The sequence below is a fragment of the Aythya ferina genome, assembly GCF_964211825.1.
Source record: "Aythya ferina genome assembly, chromosome: 4".
In the NCBI taxonomy this organism is placed as follows: Eukaryota; Metazoa; Chordata; class Aves; order Anseriformes; family Anatidae; genus Aythya; species Aythya ferina.
In genome coordinates, this window is record NC_140300.1 from 52,244,099 (window position 1) to 52,260,731 (window position 16,633).

Consider the following 16,633-nt stretch of genomic DNA (forward strand, 5'->3'; position numbering starts at 1 on the left):
AGTAACAAACTCAAAGGGCAACTCTGAAAAGAAAGTTGATGCTCCCAAATTCACGTGTTTATCTCATATTCTCTCTTTGGGATGATTTGGTTTTATGCTAGCATGTATAGGGGCAGTGAAAATAGAAATAATGACAAGGTGCTGGGGAAGGCTGTTTTGTCAATTGCAGTAGAAAAATAATAATAACAAAATAATCATAGGCCTCTAAGTTTCCTTTATGTGTTTTTTTGTCAAGCTAGACAGGAGCATTTCAGTCATCAAAAGCTTAAGCTGAGGTGTTCCAAGAAAAATGTGTGCTCAGGGCCTCAGGGGAGGAATGGAGGGTATGCTTGCTAATTTTATCTGGGAAGATACTTCCCTCTTGGGAGGACATAAAGTGACTGAGGTCCTTTCACAGTGGGAGCTCTGTTGCATAAATTGGTTTGCTGTGCATACTGGGCACAAAGCTTTCTGCTGCTGGCCAGAGATAAGATTGAGAAAAATGTTCTTGAACTGGACAGCCTCATTATCATTGCATGTAAAAACAGCCATTTGACTGCTTTAATTTTCACCAGCAGAAATAGTCACTTGAAGATTATTTTACTTACCTAAGACCACAGACTGCTATGTTATTGGCCACACTGCTTCCTCCCACATTCCTGTGCTGAGTTAACAAGAGAGGCCAGCATACATTTTCCACTACTGAGTTTTTCCTGAATCTCAATTATATGGCTTATGTTGGGAATGGCAGAACAGCTCAAAATACATCAGTAAATTAATGTTAAAAAGAAACAGATTTAATTAAGATCGTTTATCAGGGCATATAGCAGTTCTGGTAGGCTCTGTGGCTGTTCTTAGTGGAGTTACACAATAATTTGATAACTTGCAGGTTGACAATAGTATAACAGAAGTTGTCTGTGCTTTGGGGCAAAAACTGGAGGGGCAACACAGGTGAAGAGAGTAAGCTGCGTTACAGGCATGGAGTTGGGTTGGACCTGCCTGGCTCTCCAGAAGGGATACTTAACAAAGGGCTTTTTCTTCGTATATGCTTTTCTCTTTGATCCATGCTGCAGTCAAGTGAGCCTTGAAAACCAGCTTCAGTTTTCCCATCATCTTTTAAGTCTCTCTTAACATTTCAATAACCTTGGAGAAACATTGCTTGTCATGTAGCACATGTTGCCAGAGGGCACCAGTGTGATGATAAAATGCTCTGTGTATACATCCTAACAGGAGAGAAGAATTACACTTCCATTTTTTATTGCTATGATTTTTTCCTGACAAAGGCTTGATTTCTAATGTATGTCTGGGCACCAAATTAAGTAGCTGGGTACTCTGCTTGAGTAGGCCTTCAATTAGTCTGACCAGGAAATTGAATTCCTGCTATTCTTTTAGAAAAACTTCTCCAGACTTTAAATGAAGACAGAGAAGACCCACAGAAAGTAATTGCAATGGAGAATCTGTTTACAGATCGTCACTGAAGGAGAGATGTAATGCTGCCCTTTATCATCACTTGTCATAGCAGTGACAACCTGCAAACCTCCTGCCAGTGCATTATTCTTTATTTGTCACCACCTGTGCCAACTCTTGCCCTGGCAGGTGCCTGGCATGTGTCAAACATATGATTCATGGGTACATTTGATCAGCACTGGGAAGAAAATGATGATGTATTTTCTTTTAAATTACAAATTAGACGTTTATTTCCCACATCTAGTGACAGGGGTTTTGGCTTCTTTATATCCAAAGTGCACCATTTATAGCTCACTGTAGAATTTAAATATTGGCTTCTCTCTCATGCCTAACTCTGAAAGTGAAATTTATGTAATATTACAGCACAGAAATGAAACCATTGTACCTCCCAGTTTTATTGTTGTGGCAAGCTTTCCTGAACTGATCCCTTTGGTAATAAATGGGCTGAATGTGTTGTCTCCTGGAGATTTAAAGGCCATTTTATTTCCTGTTGCATTCTGTTTTGCACACTATGTTATAATTGCTGTCAGATAATTTCTTCAAAATTATAGTTTTTCTCTGGCATTGATTGTTGCATGTTTATTTGGGTACTAGAGCTCACTTGCTTCTAAATGTGTATATAGAATATATAGGCTTGTGTGAGAGATGTTTCTTCTGGAGATAATAATAGAAACACAATAACTGGGAACTGCGAGAAAATGTAAATGTACTATAGGAAAGAAAAATATTTTTCTCTTAGAAGAAAGAAGTTTATGGAGTGCTGGGAGAGGGGGACAGTTTGTTATTTTAGGAAAATACGAGATTAATTTTGTTAATAACAACAGTTACCATCTAAATCACTTATTAGTCAAATTTATTGCCATACAGAACATTTGAAAGTCTTGTCCGGTCTGTTTTAAGTAATACTTGAGAAGTGAGATTCCCGGGTATTGTCTTTGTCAAAACGTCCATGTCTTTATGATCACTGGCTCTTATTAAGTAGCTAGCCCAGCTGCTGACTGCAGATCCTGCAGAATTGCTACTATTCTGCATGAGCATTTTCTTTCATAGTCTTACCTTTAGTAATGCCAGCATACTGAGTAATGCAGGGATGGCTTTTGTGAGTAATTCAACAGAAAGGATATGTTTTACTACCTATATAAATAGAATAAAATGCTACATTTTTCTTTACAACTACTACTGTTCTGCTGCCTCTGGCTGTCACTCTGTGGATTTTTATGCTATCAGAGATCAGTAAGATTAGAATCAGATAGTGCCACAATACACTGCAAGAGAAAATGCAATGTGAAAGTACTTTCATGTTTATTTAAATTTGGAAAAAAAATATTTATGGATCCTAAAAGGGATTTTTTTTCTTCGCTTTCTTTTCATTCTGAGAAGAATATTACAGTTGGTTGTTGAACCTAAATGCTTCATGATATTTTTTGATAATAAATTCCAAAACTTTCTTCTTGGCCAAAGCTCCAAACTATATGGTAGGTGTTGTTACTGGCATCTCTTTGACTGTGTCATGACTTACTGTTAGAATATTACCAATACGTGGCTCTAGATCCCTTATGTATTGCCACTAATCTATATATTTCCTTTTGTATATAGACCTGATCTTTTATGTCACTTATCTAAGCTTTATAAAAATTCACTCTTAAATTTGTTTTCTTCCTGGTTACTTCTAGTTATGTCTAAATGAGGGTGTATTTAGAATTCTGTGTGAACAACATGTGCAATTTTTACCTCTTATTTGTATACCTCTTACTTGTGAGTTGTTCTTTGAATCACAGGGAGAAAATGATAAAATGAAAGTATCTGAAAACAATGTTGGGACACATAATTGACATCAAAAGATGTGCTGGCTGTTTTAATGCAGTTCTTTACAAATCAAATGATATTCTGTTTGAAATGTGTGGAGAGCTATTTGAAGGAAATGAAGGAAGAAGATGGTGTAGTGAACTCTTGTTTGTTGTGCAGAATTTCAGCTACCATTCTGGCCAAAAAAAAAAAAATATATATATATATATATATATATAAACAATGTGAAAGATCTCTTTTCCTGAGTTTGCAAGGAATCTGAAGCAATGAAGGAACAGTATGAACTATCATTGTTTTCATGGAGTTCAAGTTCAGATACAACTGATGACAATCAAATTATATTCATTTATTTCATTGTTTACCAATTGATATAAGAACAGAAAAGAATGCAGCATAGCATGACTGTGTACATCATCTCTCTCTGAAGTGTTTCCTTAAAGAGATGGGCTTTCAGTATTTGCTTATTGCAAGATGTGCAAGGAAAGAAATCAAGTCCTTTGAGCAAGGCTGGGCACACAGCTCAATTTCACTGTATTTATTTGGCCCAAGGCAAGTGATAACAGAGTGCATGTGAAGACAGCATTTGTGTGTGTTTAAGCATCAGTGGATATTCAAACTTACTTGCAAGGGCTTTAACTTAGTTGTTGTGACACCTGAGTAAAGGTCCAGTTTAGGCTTTCCTTGAATTTCTAAATAGGGAACAGAGAGCCTACCCCCACCAGGAACAACTTGGATTGTTTAAGCTCCTGCTTCTGTCCATCAAGGGGATGAGGAGGTGCCTTGGTAGCTGCCTTCGCATACACAAGGGGAAATTGCCAGCCTGTGAGCCAGCTCATGGGAAATGGTAAAGCACTCACACCTGGTGCTGAGCTGCATAGTAGGATCCTCTGATCAGCCAGTCTCATCAATGAACCACCTCTGAAGGCAGACAGGTAAAGATGGAGGATGTGCACATAGCCAAGCTGTTAAGTGCTTGCTGGCCTAGTTGGAGAGCTCTGTTCAGGCTGGATCACTTGAATCTTTTTGTTAGTTGTCTGTGCAGTATGCAACAATGTGGTCAGCTTCTTTGCCGGGGAGGGGGCATGCATGGGTTAGTGTGAAAATCTGAAGACTTGTGGGTGCAAGAGGTCACAGGTGAAAGGGTTAGATGACCTTAGAGTATTACATGACATTATCATAGTGTCTCAGGACTAAAAGAAGCCGCAGTACCTAACAGATTAGATTTGCTCTACTTTGGAAGTATGTAATATCCTGTCATTTTGAAACTCTTTCATTTTTCATGGCCATAAGATGATGCAATTTACAGTGGAAAAAAAATCCAGATTGACAGCCCTAACAGATTTTCTTTTATTTCCTGCAAGGACTCTTTGTATCTTTGTTTTTAAGGTCTATTTCCCTTCTTCTGTATTCCTGCACTATGGGAATAACCTCAATGGAGCTCATAAAAACAGCAAAACAGGTCAATAAATATATGCTTTAGACAGTCTTGCACACGGGCAAAAAATGATCTAAGACTTGATTTAACCTCAGGCCAGTCATGATAGTGAATTGTAGCTGGTACCTAAAATGAGTCAGAGTGGCATACAGCCCTTGTCATGTGAGTATGGTTGGGCATACAAAGATCATCATTCAAAGTCACAGTGCATCTCTTGTCATTGTGACTGCTGGGGGCTTTTTTTTTTATTATTTTTATTTTTTATTTTTTTTATTGAGGTATATAACTAGCAAAATGGGATGAAAAAGGGATGCTGCTGCTTCTCTTATTTCAGAATGAAATCTGGGAATTTTCCAATTAGCCGTAGAGTAGGAGACAAAAACATTTGATGTTTATCTGAATGTGATCCTTACTTTTTGAAATAAGGTCTCAGATTTGGCCTTTAACATATTTCTCTGATTTCTCACAATCATCCTAGGAGGACTTTTTCACAACACTTTTGTTTACAACTTGATCTAGTACTCCTGGGTAGTACTATGAATGCAAAACACTCTCTTGACTCAGTAGCTCTCCAAAGTATTCTGTTTCTCCCTCTCAAAGCCCACAGCTTGTTCTGCAGTTCTTGTCAGATGATGGTCTCAAGCCTCTCCCTGGTCAATGTGAGCATACATTGATATCCAGTTCAGAGAAGTATCCCATACGGTATTCTCTTATTAAATGCGTATAACTTGTCCCTGCTGCTCTGGATTTACCAGCAGCATGTCAACAATTCAATGTTTCCTACTCCTTCTCATCTATGGGTAGATTTAGAAAGTCTTGTTTGTTGATCTGCTAGGAAGTAGAGGAGCAGAGACAAGAAGGAGCACAAGCAGGAAGCTGTGTTTCAGTAGAGCTTGATTTTACTTTAACACAAGATCCTGTATTCCCTGTAGTGTGACTTTACTTGTTGCCTTTAAATCTTTGTGTCAGCATTATACACTTGAGGGTACTGCTGAAGAAGTCCCTTCTGGTAGTCTGTAACAAACTTCTTGCAATCAATAATGATGTAGGGTCTGGATCAAAGCCTGTATTGACTGACCACACAAGTCCAAACAATAAAGAGGTGATATAAGAAGCAATCATAACTTGGCAAAACTATTTCAGTGAGATTTAGTTTGCAACTCCTAGCATCACTAAATGTGGCACATCAACAGTTTTCATTACTGGAGAGTATGCTTTTCTCTCCTTTTTTTTCTTGCCAAAGAAGTTATCAAACTTTTCTGAAGTAATGAACCTGACAAGCTGAGGTGTTATATCAAAGGCAAAATATCAGTGTTTCTGATGCAGATGTATTTAGGAAGAGCCAAAACGGTAGGGTGTGGTGTTTTGTTTGTTTCTTGTTAGTGGTGGTGGTTGATTTGGGGTTTTATAGTTCTTAGTGTCTGTTTTTAGCCAGAATAAAAGAAGTTCCTGAAGGTGCTGTTTTATGAAACAAACATCCAGGTTATGCAGATAACAGAATCTATCAACTGCTCTACATTTGCAGCTTAATTTTATTAGTATGTCAGCTGTCCATTTGCTTCACACTGGTATCCAACTATTATGATCTTCCTTCATGTCTGTTTCCCTTCCCATTACAGAAACAATCTAATAATGCTAGTTTAATGGTTACTTTTTAAAAGTTGCTTTCCGTGCGTATTTCTTCATAATTAGTTGCTAATAGGAAGCCCACTTGGAAAGGACACCGTTTATAAAGCAGTATGCCAGAATGTTTATCTGGCCTTGGGCTGCAGGAACCAGAGGATGTATGAATATCCTGCAGTTGTTTTGGCCATGATTATATCGTGGATGGCAGGTTGCCAGTAGCAACTGCAGTAAAAGGTCTAGAGTGTCAGTGTCTTCCTCTGGGTGATAAAACAGAGAACATTTGCACTTTCCGAACTGCCTCACAGAGGATTTGTGGCAGATTTTGGAGGTCTTGAAGAGACAAGATACGGAAGTGGATAAGCTGCTTGCAGGTTGTATGCCAACCTATCCTTCTGTTGGCTCTTCCAGGCCTGGCACCACTGACGCTTTTTTTGCCCTTCTTTCTAGAACATTTAAAAGAGAAGCTGGAGGAATACATGGTCCGTTTTGCCAAAGTGAGGATTGTACGTACCAAGAAACGAGAAGGGCTCATTCGGACCAGACTGCTAGGAGCCTCGCTGGCTAGAGGAGAAGTCTTGACATTTCTGGATTCCCATTGCGAAGTCAACGTGAATTGGCTGCCTCCCTTGCTTAGTAAGTGTACGAGTGTTCATCAGCCACTAAAATTACAGCATTCAGCATAGCTTAAGCAATCAAAACCGTGTCCCGCAATAAGAAGGACATACAATGTATAGAAGTGTTTAGAGCTGCTCTGCAGTTTCTGAAGAGTCAGTATAATAGAGAACTCAGAGAAACCTGAGCAGCTCCATTTTTTTAATTTTTATTTATTTATTTTGCAACAGAGCTAGTGAAAATTTGAAGTATCACTTCGGCCTATTACAGTTGCATTTTATTATTACTACTACTAAGCATGCTACTAAATCTAGTATTATGCCATGCCCTTACTATATACCTGAGAACGTTAGTTACGCAGGTATCGTACTGCTTCCTGGTCTTCCACATTCCATTAAAACAGCTTTTGCTGTAAATGTATCTAGGACCTCGGAGTTAAATCCAATAACAACTGCATTCGCAAGAGAAAGCTCAGAGAGAATGATTAGCTATTGACTGCTTTGCTGAAATCCAGCTGCAGCCAGTAAAGCTCCATTAGTCAAAGGAATGGAAAGAATCAATTGTAGTCTAGGATTTCACTCAGGAAACAGTAGTCCCCTTTTCTATACACCTGACTACATGCAAAGCATATGTGCTTTGCAGTGCATTTTTTTCCCAAACAAAACCAAATGAAACTTCTGAATTTGTTGTTAAAGAAATTGGTATTATTTAAATGGATATGTCACAAGTATAAGACAGGTTAGTGTTTCATCAGCTAGTGGTTATTGTTTCTTGAATGTTGTTCTTAGGCTAGGTATGGCCATACAATAAGCTAATAAAGCATTTAGAGCCAAGAAGAGGGCACTGTTCTGGTAAGAACTATCACTTGAGACCAAAAAAAGAAAAAAAGTAGTAGCAACTAGTTTTCTTTCAGAACAATAACAGGAGAATCTACAAAATTCTGAATTTACATCCTTTCTATCTTCCATATCAATTTATAAATCCAGTCTATCCCCTTGTTACCACAATGTCCTTAATCACACGATCATCCTTTTTAAAAGTAACCTCACTATCTTCATGTGAAGCCCAAGTGACATAAAGGAGCAGAAGGAAATACAAGTTTTAACTATCTTTCCACAAGCAGCTCTAACAGATATCTGTTAAACACTGTGAAGTGTATTATACATATACTGTACGTATACGGTTTTCCTCTGCTTTCTAATTTTGCCTGAAGGTGCATAATACATGTAAAAAATGTAATGTAAAAAATTCAGGAAGAATTAGAATCCCTAATGTAAAAAATTCAGGAAGACTCACTCTTGTCTGCTGGAATCTTTTGCTAAATTGTTGAAGATTAGATGTAGCCTTTCTGTTTTGCTAGTTTAGACATGGGAAAATTGCAGTTGTGAAATCAGTTCCTTTTCTTGCTTTCTTGTCTGAAGTGAAGGTACAGGTAGCTGGGTTTGACCCCATAAAAGCTTTAAACAGAATGGTCACAAAGAATTCATAAATGCAGCTATGTTCAGTTGAGTATTGAACTGATGACCGCTACCCCCGACTTCAAGCAAGAAAACTGGAAAGATGAGAGAAGCTTCATCAGGGACCAAGACCCAGTTCTCCTCAGCTCTCAATGCAATTTGATCTCTCTCATTCCCTTTTAGTGGAAATACCCTTAGTTAACTAGCTAGAAGATCTGGAAAATCTTGAGGAACACAGGAGTCCAAGGTCAATAGGCTTTATTTTGAAAGAAAAAAAAAAAAAGAGTATTACATAAAGAAGGACAAATAGAGAATGATCACACAGCTAATATACTTAAGGATGACTTGTGCCCTGTTTTCTTAAAGGGAAGAGAGAATTGCTTTGAACCATTAGGGGGCAAATATTTTCTATCTGGAAATTGGATGACACGTAATAGTAGTAATAGTAAAGTTGGTGGGTTTTTTAATTTTGTTTTGTTTTTCTTTGTCTAGTTTTTCAAGTGTTTATCTTAAGATTTGTCTTATGTTTTAATCAGTACTGCATTTAATGAATGTCATTCAAGGAAACCAGAACAGAGTCTATAATGGGTACTTACTGTTTTGAAGCTGGCCCTATTTTAGCTATGATTTTTTTGTTGTTGTTGTTCAAGAATAGTGAAAAGTCCTCAAAAAGGACTTTTCAACCCCATACTGTGATGAAGACTGTCAGTCTTCACTGAGAGCAGCAGTGTTCTGCACTTCTCAGAGCAGTGGCAAACAGCTTTTCACAAAATGAGATTTTGCAAGTTGGAGGATGGGAAAAAAAAAAAAAGAAAGAAAAACAAAAACAAACAAAAAAGAGCAATCACTTAAAGCCAGGTCTCAAAGTTATTTAGGCATCTAATTTACATTTTAAGAATTGGCTATCATTTTTTAGACCAAAGAAAGGCCTAGTTATCTTAGGACTTGTTACGTATCTAAATACTTCTAAGGAGAACAGGCATAGGTGTTTTCTGTGTGTGTGTGTGTGTATATATGAATATATATACATATATATATATTCAGTTACAGTCCTTTGTTGTTGTTTTTTCTTTAAAACAGGTGCAAAATGGCTTTTCTTTATTTTCTTTAAGCTTAATTTAGTTTATTTAGTTAGCTTAAACAGCATTCCAAACTGAGATAAGCCACTCCAAAACTGAGATCTGAGGGAGTTTTGCCTGATGTTCACAGAGCAGGCAACTGTAATCATGTAAAAATGTTGGCAAACACAGCTGTTTGTTATCACTTCTTAGTAATATAAAGCCAGCAGAGGGAAAGCTGTGATTTGAGCTTCAGCTGCAGTATTTGAGCCCAGTGTAGTGAAGAATCACAGTTATCATGGGTTCAAGGAAAGAAACTGAGGAGCAAAACAGCTGAAAGATGCAGGCACATCTTTCTTTCTGCTGATGTTGCTGCAGAAGTAGGAAGAGAGGGGAGATGGAAACACAGATCAATAGTGCTGTAGGTTACCAAAGCCAGCTTTGTCGAAACATTTTTTTTTTCCTCATCAAGAATTAAAATTACGTGATGCTTAGCAAGTTACCAAGACACCTGCTGGCCATAGCTGTCCGTCTCCATGATGTTATACATGATACGTTACTTGCCAGTGGGGAAGACTGAAGAGCTCAAATGCTCATGACAAGTCAGATAACATGAGGTAACTTGTTGAGCTACTCACATGTCACCATCCATAATTCCATACATAAGTACAAAAATAAGATTATTTGCAAAGTAGTATTGTTTCTTAAATCGGGCCAATTTGAAACAAGAACTCAAAATTAAAGGAGTGCGCCTTTCTCTTAAAGACAGAACCTAAATTTTTTTTAGATAGTGGCTTATCCAACATTGAAAACTTCTGCTTACTACTACATTCATATGCTCTGCTTGATAATAAAATTGCTGAATTCAAATATGTACATATAATTGCTTAAAATTTAAATAGCGAAAACTGAGCACTGTACCCATGTACTCTCTTAATCCCAGGCCTTCTCTCAAATCTGAAAGATTTTTACATGTACGATGATGCTTATCTGTCTGCTTTTCCCTGTTTCTGCAACATATTTGCATTGAAATATGGTGTGGACATTTTCAGACAGATAGGAATTTATGAGAGGATGAGGAAGCTGTAAAGAGTTTCCTGTGCCTTTCAGTTTTGTACATTAGGAGTAGGTGGGATAAAGAGCAGCATGTGGCAAAGGCAGCAGCGTGTTCACACCTATAAAAGTATGATACAAGTACTCTTGTGGAACGTAAGCTGCCTGTACAGCCCGTTTTTCTGTTTCCTGAATTCATACTGGGGCTACATTTAAGCCTGAGAAGTATGCAAAATTCAGTATTTTACACATACCAAAAGAGACACTGAGACTGAATGTTTTGTTACTCTGCATTTTGGTGTACAACTACATAATTTAACAGACTGGTTTCATCAAAAGTCAGTATCTTCCTATAGCACATCATCATCTCAGAAACATTTTAAGGGATGAGAAGCGTAAGTTTTGCAGATAACCCAAGACCAGGCACGTAAGTATTGTCTTACTTGCAAAAATCTTGCAGTTTTAGGAAGAAAGACTAGGCTTGAGTGTGGGCCCGGCTCAGTTTTCTTCCTGGCTGTCTCTGCTTGGGACTTGGAGGTTTCCAATCCTCCAGTCTATTTTAAACTCTTGAAAATCAAGAGAAGGATGTCAGTATATTATGAGTCTACCTTTAACCTACTCCAGCCAAATCAATCCCATTTAGTTTCTCTCCTCTAATCAGTTTAGAAAGGGGCGATCAGAGGCAGATTATTATAAGCCCCGTAACTATTAGCAGGACCATCACAGGAAAGAGATTATGTAAAAATGACTTTACATAATGATTACAGATAGCACTACACAGTGTACCAATGAATGTAATTATATTTGGCAATAGGAACAGTAATGCAGCCATTATGTTTCAGAAGAGTTTCCTAGAAGTTTGTGAGAGCCTGGACATTAAATTTATTTCACTACTAACTAAAGGATTAGGACGTAAAAAACCACTGAACTTCCAGGCACAGCAATTTCTCACTAGCAGTCAGTATTGTTCCCCTATTTGGACAGTCTCTTAACAATAGCTGAGAATAAATATGAAAGCTACAGTTAGCTAAACTATATGTATTTTTTTTCATTTCAATCCTTCAGAAGCAGGGAAACAAAATCTATATTATTAATAATACCACCAACATTTCCTGCCTTCTGATCCAAATACTCATTCAACATTCAGCCCTCTGATTATTTTTTTTAGGATATTTTCAAGCACTAGTAAAATCTAACCCTTAATTTATTTTTTTTTTCACATAGACACATAAAAATTTATTACATAGTTTAGAGAATCTGGGCTATCATTTGGAGAAAAAGCTTTACTGTAGTTGGATTTTTGAGATCTTGTTTTTTTTTTTCACAGATAGTCTTTCTCCTGTCCTTTAATGCCAACACAGCTACAAACTTTCCCTGTACCTCCTCACTTCAGTACATTATTCTTCTGCCTAATTCGTGCAGTTGGCATATCTTCTTTACTGTTGTTTCTTTTCTGTTGAGCTCTAAGGGATTTAGCAATAAGTTTCACCAAAGGCAGACTCAGGTCCACCCTACTTTTATATTAGAGATGGAATTTGATTTAGTCTCACAGCTCTAATTTTTTTTAAGCCAACTGAAACTGCTCTCTTTATAAAACAGGTGAGTAGGAATAATACCATGAGGCCCTCTTTATATTTCCAAGAAAGGTACAAAAAAAGGACACCAGCCCTGTTTTGTTCCCAGCATTGGAGTTTGCCTTTAATTTGTAGCATTTGATCTCAGAGCTGATGCACACCAGTGCTACGGGAACAGAGGCTGAATGGTTGCGAGGTCTGAGATTCACATTTGGGAACATAAATCTCTCTCTCAGGAGCTTGCTGTACACGCTCCCCACAGCTGAAGGAGTATTTTTATATTTTGCTTGCTGGCTCGTTCCATAGCTGACAGATTGGGGACAGCTCAGAGTAGCAAAGTGACAGAGATATAGATGACTGGACTCCTGTGGGTCTCACAGGGATATGCCTCCCTTTAAAGAACTGTAAATGCTTCTAATCATTGCCTAACTGCATTAAGTCCACTTTAGATAAAGGTTTGATACAGATTTGAAAAATGAAATGATTTGGGGGCCATGGGGAACGAAGCAAGCAATCTTCAAACATCAAAAAACCTGTGGGATTCACTTTGCAGTAATATGACAGATGGCTTGACTAGACATGCCATTTCCTATTTTCTACTTTCATTTTTCAGACCAGATTGCACTAAACCACAAAACCATCGTGTGTCCTATGATCGATGTCATTGACCACAATCACTTTGGCTACGAGGCACAGGCGGGGGATGCCATGCGAGGAGCTTTTGACTGGGAAATGTACTACAAAAGAATCCCGATTCCTCCAGAGCTCCAGAGAGCTGATCCCAGCGACCCCTTTGAGTAAGTAGCAATAAAGGGGAGAGTGGGAACATGAAGCAGAACAAGCAAAGAAGGCAGCTGTAGCAGAAGAAGCCAAGCCCAGGAATTTCCTTGTAGGCTGTACTAATTAAAGGTAGTAAAAGCAAGCAGCTATAAACTTCTAAACTGGGGAAAAGATCAGGGAAACCAGTTGTGAAATTTGCAAGCCGTGGTTAGAAACATTTCCTGAGCTCTTCTGGCCCAGTGGTTGTGTGAAAAAGAAACACTCATACTTGCAGTTAAGAGAAAGTATTAGCATTGAGCAAAGAATGAATATGACTACAATTATACTTATCATTCCCCAGAACACATCCTGAACGGATTTTAGTTATGTTTTCTTTGCTGAAAATTGATGCAATACATGCATCAATTGCTGAGCCTACATTCTGGCAATAAGTGCTTTGTTTATGGCTGGTGATACTGCTATTGTATGTGTTCCTGTAATTTCAACACGGGGCTGCCAAACCTGAACAGTGTCAAGCTGATTTGTAAATAATTTTTTACAAGCCAGCCTCTGATCCCAATATTATATAGATCAGCTCATTCACAAGAATGATCTTCTGCTATTCATAAAATTAGATCCTTTTTTTTTTCAATTTTTTTTTTTCATGTAAGGATCAGATGGGGTTAATCCTCATCAGCAGAGAGAGGACAGGCAGCCAGACATGGTTCAACATGGTAGAGTCTCTAGGTCTCTCATGCAGCATGCATCTCAGCAGCACTGGCAGTGAGACTTGCTTTGATGCTCATGACTGTCTGAAATGCCATGTTGCAGATTTTGGCTGTTTAAAAACTCAACATTTTCCCCTCCCCAAACAAAACCTGGAAACAATAGCAACAGAAAACCTGTGTCTCTGGCTCAGAGTCTGCACTGTTTGAAAGCAATGGATCTGATTCACTTAGAATATGATCCTTATCTTCAGGGAATGACCAGTCCTTGTACATCAGGAAAAAAATAGGTTATTGCAGCATTATGTGGGCTTGTTTTCATTATTCTGCTTGCTCCTTTTTACTTATTCCCATCTAGGCACATCAGTCTTCATCTTGCTTTTTTAAGTGCTGATGAAATGCTTTCCACCAGCTGCCTATGTGACGACTGTACAGCATGAATGTAGTGAATGCATTCTCAGTGCTCTAGTGTAGTTGTTAGTCTTCCTGGTCCTCTGAAAAGTTGCAATTTCTTGCCACTTACTGAAAGTCACCTAGCATATCCTATAATTTGGTTCAGCATTCAAACTTTGTGTATAACTAAAAGTTACACTGCTAGTGCAAGCTATCATCTGTTTCACACATTTGCAGTTCGTTGTATTCATCTTTCAAAGACAAGAGAGGCCTGAAGAGGAGATACTCATAGGAAGTTTTATAGAAGATACAAGGCTTCAAGGCATCATGCACTACAGAGTAAAAGAAGCAATTTTCATGAACTGTTGTGACCATTGTGGCAGCAGTTGGTACCCACCTTGCTCTGCCTGTGTATGTAAGATGCAGAGATAAATGGCTTCACAAGTAACAACATATAGGACAGTGTAACCTAAAAATCCCTTGTAATTTGATTCTTCCTGATTCTTATATAAATCAAGGAGAGTCTTCCTTTGTTTTCCCCATGACAAGATCTGCATCAGAGAGATGCAGGTTGAAAAGCAGTACCATACAGGGAACCACTGTGTGCACCCTGCACATGGGAACAGGATTGAAGGCCATCTCAGCTAGGACAATTTGTTTGCTCAAAAGTACTCTCTGTCTGGAATGGCAAGAGTAGAAATGTGTTTAATGATCGGTATTTTTACTTAGTTGAGGAATTATTTTCTAATTGAAAGTCAGTACTACTTTCTCTTAGGGCCTTCTTTGTTGACACCTCAAGCTTTTAATACCTTGCTTACAACAAATAAGGTAAATGTTACAGAACTCGTGTTTAGATATCAGTACCTTAATTGACCAAGGCAGCTTCTATGGAATTAAAGAGGCAGAACAGTTTTCCTTTAGGTGCATATAAACTAAAGCTAGAAATGGCTTCAGCCAGCACCATAATTATTATGTCACTATTTTGTAAGCAGTGGGGAAATTTTTTTTAAATTAAATATTTTGCTATTGGTATTCTAATAGCCCCGTTTCTTGCTAACAGCATTAGATCTGAGCTGATCCTTAATGAACTGGAAAATTGCCAGAGTTTTTAGTAAAACACCAGCAAATAATGGCTATGTGAATCAAAAAATGTGCTGATGAGTTTTTCCCCTCACTTAAAATGCTAGCCCAGTATTTGTGTAAAGCAGAAAAGGTTACATTAGTCTTAACATACATAAAAACAGATCAAAATGAAGAAGACCTAAGAGTGGTTGTTGTATTATAGGTATGGTGTATTTGATTTCCTTCTACACATGATCAAAATCCTGCTGCAGCAGGCGTCAGCAGGATTTGTTTTTGGCACAGCAAACTGAAGGGTTGTCAGGTAGGCTTTTGTTGTGACAATAGTTAGCTGAGCTAACATTTCTGGAATTAATTTTTCCTCCCTCCCCTCCCCCGAGTCTAAATCTGTGAATTCCTTGTAGATTTACCTTTTTCACTTGCCGTAGAAACAACAAAAGTGTTATATAGTATTCAACTGAGTTGTCACACTCGCAGTTCATCACAGTTGGCCATAGTGATTTTTCTCTTTTGATGCACGTACAGCTCCACAATACATTCTGAAGGGGACTTCATACAGTTTCCCTCTGATGTGTTTAGGACTGAGTACCAGGCACAGAGCAAATTGGTTCTGCTTTATTGTGGGAAGTGGTCTTTGTAAGATAAATGTGAAATCATCACCATGTTATGATGATGGTTCAGTGTCTTGAACCCAAGTTCACAGATCATTCAACAAAATGTGAGATGACTTGGGAAGTGTTCTTTTAGTCTGTAAATGGGGAGCACCAGAGATGTTTACACCCTTTGTTGCAAAGTTCAGCTTAGCTTGTCTCTTACAGTGGCTTGTTTCTGAGCCATGGTAGAGGTTTGGGGCATTGCTTGTACACTGATGTTGCTGTTTCTCTTTCTGTGGTGCAAAACACTCTAGTCTCTGGAGAAGCTTGCCTAACCCAAGCAGTTGCTACTTAAACTAATAGGGTAACCTTGTTGCTATAATGGACTGTGATGTACAGCACGTCAGTTTATATGATTTAATAGCCTGTCTGGGCTAAAAGCTCTGTGGAAGTTTAACACAGGGGGTTGATATGCTCAAGCCTGCTGGGGATGATTGCTCTTTATTTCCTGGCAGCAGTTACATAACATCAATTCATGTTATCATGTGCCCTGTCTGAAATAAGGCATCAGTGTCCATTGGTGCCAGCAGCAGTGTATTCCTAACCAGACAAGAAAGCACCAACAATTCAGCTCAAAAAAAAAAAAAAAAAAAAAAAAAGCATAATAGATACTATACATATTATTACAACACAGATTGATTAGGATAGGAGAGGGCTGCACAGCTCTTCAGAGCAGTTTTATGGAGGTGTAGGTTTATGATACAGGAGGGAGGGAAAGGTGCAGGTGAAACCTAACAGTATTGCTATGGAACCACAAGTCAGGATGGAGATGAGAGCATTATTTTGCCACTCTCTGGTACCAAGACTTTCAGCACCTAGGTGAGAAAGTTAGTTGTTTTTTTTTGTATATGAGTACTTCTTGACTACTCTTTGACAATTTCTTTCTGTAATAGTCTCTTTGCCTTCTGATGTAGATCTGTCATCTCCAGACCTCCCTGCAGGGAGATGAAGCTGGA

At 38.2% G+C, this 16,633-nt stretch overlaps 1 protein-coding gene across 7 annotated transcripts in view; it reads left to right on the forward strand.

The window, feature by feature from the left end:
- The window catches only part of GALNTL6 (polypeptide N-acetylgalactosaminyltransferase like 6), a 528,873-nt gene that overhangs the window by 409,488 nt on the left and 102,752 nt on the right, over positions 1-16,633 (forward strand). For all 7 annotated transcript variants that reach the window (XM_084518899.1, XM_084518896.1, XM_084518894.1 and 4 more), the window contains 2 exons: positions 6,761-6,946; positions 12,681-12,864. In XM_084518899.1, coding sequence (XP_084375025.1) covers positions 6,761-6,946; positions 12,681-12,864 — 370 coding nt within the window. The remainder of the gene's footprint in view (positions 1-6,760; positions 6,947-12,680; positions 12,865-16,633) is intronic.